At 40.3% G+C, this 6,537-nt stretch overlaps 1 protein-coding gene across 1 annotated transcript in view; it reads left to right on the plus strand.

The window, feature by feature from the left end:
* LOC118337106 (ELKS/Rab6-interacting/CAST family member 1-like) overlaps positions 1-6,537 on the plus strand; it is a gene marked incomplete at its 5' end in the record, with an annotated part of 101,901 nt that overhangs the window by 29,896 nt on the left and 65,468 nt on the right. The window contains 3 exon segments of the mRNA XM_035673973.1: positions 1,509-1,702; positions 2,149-2,259; positions 6,471-6,482. Of these exon segments, the coding sequence (XP_035529866.1) occupies positions 1,509-1,702; positions 2,149-2,259; positions 6,471-6,482 (317 nt within the window).

The raw sequence follows: 6,537 nt of genomic DNA on the forward strand, positions 1-6,537 counted from the left end.
TGTGTGTATGTGTGTGTGTGAAGGTGCCAGTGGATCTCTGGTGTTTCTCTCATCAGAGTTTATTTCGTAGTCTCTTTCTGTTACCACGGATGGAAAAAAGACTGAAAACTTGTCTATATGTGTGTGTGAACTGATTGACGTTGTGTGTGATGTTTTCCTTTCTTATTTGTCTTTCTCTCTCTTCCCTCCACCCCGATCTTCTTATAATATCGCCAGACACCCAAACATTTCCTCTCCACATAAAGACCTGTAAAAACTGTTGTGCACTTCCAAAACTAATAGGGTTTATGTATTGTGTGACCAAGGCGTGTGCACACACACACAAAGTCAATCTGTCCCAAGAGCAACATTTGCTTCTGGGAAACACACACAGCTGTTCTAACCTCTAAGCTGGTTATAACTTTTTTTTTTTTCCTCTTCTTTGTTTTATTTCGTTTGTTTCTTTTTCTCGTTTTCGGCATCTGAGCAGAGCGGCGGGAAGAAGAAAGGCACCGCAGCTCAGTTTAATTTGCTCTTTGCTTTAAACACCTTTTTAATGCTCATGCTAATCTTTATATAAATCAGCATTATGTGTGTTGACACCAGGTCAAACCATCAGAGAGACTTATTAAAAACATACTGTAATTGACTAACACGCACATTCATGACAGCAACATTTATGATAACTAATGTGTCCTTTAGTTTCTAACGAAATACCTGCAAAACTAAGACATTTCCATCAGCATCAGCTTTGCATTTAGTGCTAATTACAAACCTTGGTGTAACCCGCTAATGGAAGATGGTGAACATGGGGAACATTATGCCTGCTAAACATCAACATATCATATTAACATTGTCATTGTGAGCGTACTAGCATTGCTGATCGTAGCATTCAGCGCAAAGCACCACTGTGCCACACAGAGCTGCCAGCTCGCATCGTCTTGCTCACTGGTTTGACTAGGAGCAGAACTGAATCAGAAACTCAATTTCAACATCATTTTATGCCCCCACACATGCAAAAGTTGTTGTGTTTCCTGCTGTAAGAGGACACCACAGTTTACAAAAACTCCTTCATCACTTAATTTTTTTTAAATAAACACGGCTAAGCAAGCGTTATTATAGTTTTTAAATGGATTAATACTTGTTTTAAACACAAATAAAGGAGCACTTAATAAATCCATTAAAATCCTGGATTTTGTATTAGCCAGGCCTGGTATTGCTCCACTGCTCCACATTAGGATTTATCACAACTGATGAGGCCTCACTGTGTTAAAGCATTTCTATTTCAAACATGTTACACAATCTACCTGATGTGCTCTAACATCTCTAAAATAAAGGTCTGGTATGTAAAAATATAAAAAGACCAATTGAACTTTTTAACAGTTTAGGCACATCCAACCTATCCTCAACACACATGTTGTTATTGGCAATTCCTTTTTAGTTTGACCGTATCCCTCCATCAAATGGTGGTCACCTAAATTTTGAAAGCTAACCCTCAGTTTATTTATAATAATTAATTTCTGTTCCAGGCTCAGAGTGCAGCGGCAGATTCCCAGGCCAGCACTGAACTCTCCGAACGCATCTCCTGCCTGGAGCAGGAAGTGGGCCAGCACAAAGAGGACGCTGGGAAGGCCCAGTCCGAGGTGGAACGACTCCTGGAGATCCTGAGAGAGATGGAGAATGAAAAGAACGACAAGGAGAAAAAGATCCACGAGTTGGAGAGGTGAGAGACCAGGACCAAGAGAGTCAATATCAGACACAAATGAATGAAGAAAAACAGAATTTCTAAAATATTACTGCATCTTCCTCTTTCTTCTGTTAACCCAAATCAGTAGAAAACAACTCGAGTGTCTTTACTTGTTGAATTGATCATTTAACTTTAGATTGGACTTCACTTTCCATTCAGTTTCAAGCTACTTACTGTTGGAGTCTGTGGTAATCTTCCCTGCAGTACTAATCCATTAGTTTTCCCCTTTTCTCACCCCTTCCTCCCCCTTCTTTCTTCCCCTTTTCTCCTTCCATTCCGGCTTTATTTCTTCTGTCATCACTCATCTTCACCTTATTCACATGTATGTATGCATAAATATGTATGCATTCATATGATTCTGCATCTGTGCGAGTGCGTTTATGTTGGTTTGCGTGTGTGTGTGCGCGCCCATCACACCCCAGAAACCCCTCTGCTTCTCATCTGTGGCGTTATCAGCAGTCGCGAAAACAGGCCCCTCCCCCCGCTGCCTCTCAGCAGCCAATGGGGGGGCTGGTGTGGGACTACCTGGGCACGTGAGTGGCTGGTGGCCCTGTCAGTCAATTAGAAAGTTGCACGACAAAACTCACTTTTGCTTGTCGGAGGACGGGAAATGAGAGCACTGTGACAGTAACCAGCCCCATGTGGAAAAGTTATGTGGAATTTAATTCTTCCTTATTGCCTCAAAAATAAATTTGATGGACAATTTCACCTCAGGAATTGAACCTCTAACCACCACAGGACCACAAGCTGAGTTCCTAAATGAAATGCATGCAGCAGATACAGACACATTGATGGGTCAGAGGTTCTTCCATTGAGATTCAAATGTGAGAATTTGTTGCTTTTCTTCACCTTATATAATATTAAACTGAATATTTGAACAAGCAGTTTGATTACATCACTTTGGGAAATTATAATCAATATTTTTCTGTTTTCATAATTTTTTTAGACAAAATGATTCAGTAATTAACAAAGAAATTAACTGATAATGACTGTATCACATTCATAAGGAAATAAAAACACTTTTCCACAGTCTTTTCCACATGGGACTGAGCTGAGTATGCTCACTAATAAGCACCATAAAAGAGTTGCAGCATCTGTTCTCCCTAATACGGCATATTTGGATAGATTAAAAAAAAAAAGTGTAGTTATAGGCACAAGTTACTCTTCCACATCTGCGCATCAGCAGAAGTTTTTGTCATCTGTTATCCTGCAGTATGACAAGCCAAACTGCTCCCAAAAGTTTGTAAAATGAGGGCACAGTTTGGCACCACAGTCTCTGCTGTGCAGCCTGAAACTCTTTGAGCCTCTCTTCCTGTCAATGATGCAACTCTTTCATTCAGTGGCTCTGTTTTCACGCTTCACTTTTGTTTTATTTTCAGCCGAGGATGCCTGACTTGCAGAGTTTAACACACTCTTTTTCTTTCATTAGGAGTCTGGACAGTTAACTAATTTTTTTTTGTGTTTTTTTTTTGTATTTCCTTTATGCTAATAGGAATGGTTTGTCTGTTTCTAACTACCTTTCTATCTGTGTAATTTTAGCTTAACCAATATGTCTCTCGCTCTTTATGTGTGTCTGTACACAATATCTACCTCATTAGATAGTCCTAATCTTAATCTGTCCTTTCTTTCTGTCTATATCTGATTACCTGTCTGCCTGCATGCCTGCCTGCCTGCCTCTGTGTCTACCTGCCGCCCTGAATATGTTTGGTGTTTGTCTGTTGTTCTGCCTGTGTGTCTGTTTATGAGTAACGCTGTATGATGCCCCAGGAGACACTTCAAAGTCACTTCTTCAACAAAATCTACCGTTTAAGCATGGTCAGGTGTCTGTAGCTCACGGTTAACAGTTAAATAATAAGGTTAAAACAACAATTTGAAGCATACAAGGAGTTTGAACTGGGTTATATTGTAGTCATAGTAGTGAGAGTGTGGTAGCCTCCGAGAGTTAGACAGATCAGAGCTGTCTGTGGTTATGAAAACCGGTCCATGTGTCTGTCGGTATGCCTCTTGACGTCTTTGATTTCTGAACTGTCTTATGCTGGCTGTCTGCGCCTTCTATCTTTCTGTCTCTTTAATCTTTTCCTCCAGTTTCTTCCTTGGACATGATCTCTACCCACTTCAACTCTAAACTCCTCTCCTTCTCCTCCTCTTCCTGTCTGTGTGTTTGGTAGCCTGACTGTAAGACTAATGGTTGCTAATGATTTTAAGGAGATTCAGTGTTTCCAAACAGTGTCTCCGTCTGGCCAGTAGAAATACTAGAGTATTAATAATTCAGCACCTGCTAACTTCAAACTGATGGGTTTTTAACTCTATTTATGTGTGAGTGTGTATTATTTAGTCTGCCAGTAACCACAGATGTAGATTTACAGTGGCACCAGCTTTGTAAATAACATTTTAATGTAACTTTATAACCATTTCAAATTGCAGATGGCTGAGCTCTTAAGCTCTTACATCATGTGTTTGAGAGATGTTTCATTCTCCCTGTGGATTACAATAAAATAAAGTCTTCTCTACAACTGATATTCAATATCTGAACCTTGCAGGCTGCTCTTTGGAAACTGGAGCGGTATTAAATCTAGGCTTTGTACCGTATGTTTGAGAACAGTATCTTGTAATAGTAAAATTAAGATTAAGTTGATTTTTATGAGGGAATTTAAGTTTCCTTTTACACACTGGCACACACACAGTCATTGCTGTGAGGTAAGCGGTTTGTAGAGGTTATATTAGAGGGTGTAACGATGTATGATACTTTTTACATCCTCACATTTAGGGCTGTTAGATGTATGATGTGGGAAACTATCCCTGGCTGTGGTTAGGTGTTGACATGATGAAACAGGCATGAAAAGGGGTTAACTCACTCTTAGCTAAGCCCCCCTGGTTACTGTTAACAATAATAACAACGGCAGTTTTAATACTAAATAAATACAAAACACTGAAAACATCTGGCCGATTTTTTAATGTTGCCATCTTTTAAAACTAGAATCCTAAATATGCACTTAATGGAAGAAAATTTTAATATTGGACTGTTTTCACTGTTCCCATATACTACTACTGTAGGTACTGAGCTAGTTAGCCGGACATGCGAATGATCGCAGCTTATGTTGGAATGGGCAAACTGGACTTTACAGATGTTTCTAATTGTAATAATTATTAGTAAATATTAAGCATGGTGGTTTGGAAATCCATCGATTAACATTAATCTGTGTTTAAATTTAATATTTTAGCAACAAGGATTTTTTTTAACCCACAGGCACTAATAATACTACTACTAATAATAATACATTTATGTCAGTATAAAACAACTACTACAACTGAAACACACTGACACTGTAACATAAAGTACTAAAGTATTAATACCGACTTTATCCCAGGGCTACCTAACCCTGCTGTGAATTACAAGACTTAGCCTCAAGCTAACAGGTACGTCAGAGGAGGATACATTCGCCTGTGGCCAACTCTTAGCTTGGCAGCAAGGCTAACCCTGGGCTAAGAGTGAGCAGCGGGAACATTACTAATGAAAAGATCAGATGTGGGTTAAACAAGGGTAAAAATCAACCCTCCCTCTTTCCCCTCTAGTTTAAATCCAGCTGTAATGGTACCAGGTTATTTATTTCAGTAACAAGGATGGTAATTGGAGCAGACTGAGTGACTTCACACTGAGGGGAAATGGAGCTGAAAATCTGCCCTGATGGCCAAAATAAAGGATTTGGATGGAAGAGTGGAAAACACAGAGAGGGAAAAGACAGAGGAAAAGGGAAAGGAAGGTGTGGTGGTGGAGGGAGAAAAACAGTGAGACAGAAATGAAATAACGGGTGGAGACAGAGAGAAAAGACAAGACGAACAGACAACATAGTGAGGAGAGGGAAACAGAAAACGAAACTGACAGAAAAGACTGGAAAGGATAGAAATGGAGAGAAAAAGAAAGGATGTTTAAAGGTGTAGAGCATAAACTTGAGTAATGGGAAATTAGAGAAGTTTATTGCGTGTTATATTGTTCTGTAATGGACAATTTGTCTCTGGCACGCCGTCATTAGCGTGCGTTCACAGGCATAAGCTCACCCTGGAGTTTTGGGCTCTGCCAGTTCGACCAAATATACGAGGAGTGATTGTGTGGAATACTTTTGGGGTCAACCGACTAAGGAAGTGAATTTTCTTCGAATTTCATATATTAATGATTACATGCCCTATGCATTTTGGCGGAGAAGTCTCCACAAACGTACTTATCAAGTGACCCCAGCGGGTAGCGAAAGAAGTCGTTTGCAGTATCAAAAACCATTGAAGAAGAAATAATTCATAGTGAGCGCACTCTCAGCTCATGCTTTGATTGGCTAATTGCTCGCTTTCTATGGTTCGTGATTGCAGTTTTGTGATTGTGTGTGTGTGTGTGCCCCGAAATGTTTTGTAGAGGCCGTGTGAGGTGAGGAGACCTCTCATAACCCTCCATACTGATGCCTGCATTTAACCTGTCTATGTGACTGTCTGCCTGCCTGCCTAGGTGTTTGCTTGGTCATGCTACTGTCTCCCTGTTTATGTGTCTGCCCGCACTGTTTCTATGGTTAATTGTGTCTCTCTAGCTGTCTCTTTGTCAGTTCCTCTGTCTCTCATCTCTTTCCTCTTTGAATAGTGATCAAGCTGGCTAACCTAGCACTCAACTCCTGTCTTCCCTCTCACCTTCCCCTCTCCTTCTCTGTCTCTTTTTCCCTTTCTTTTATCTTTACAATGCAACGCTGTCTCCCGCTCTACCCAGTCTTGCCTCAAGGTTAGTACTGCACGCCTATTTTTCTTCCTCCGTCACCGTCTCTCTCTCTCTCTCT

Source organism: Morone saxatilis, unplaced genomic scaffold (genome assembly GCF_004916995.1).
Source record: "Morone saxatilis isolate NCDOM2014 unplaced genomic scaffold, NCSU_SB_2.0 Contig10, whole genome shotgun sequence".
NCBI lineage: Eukaryota > Metazoa > Chordata > Actinopteri > Moronidae > Morone > Morone saxatilis.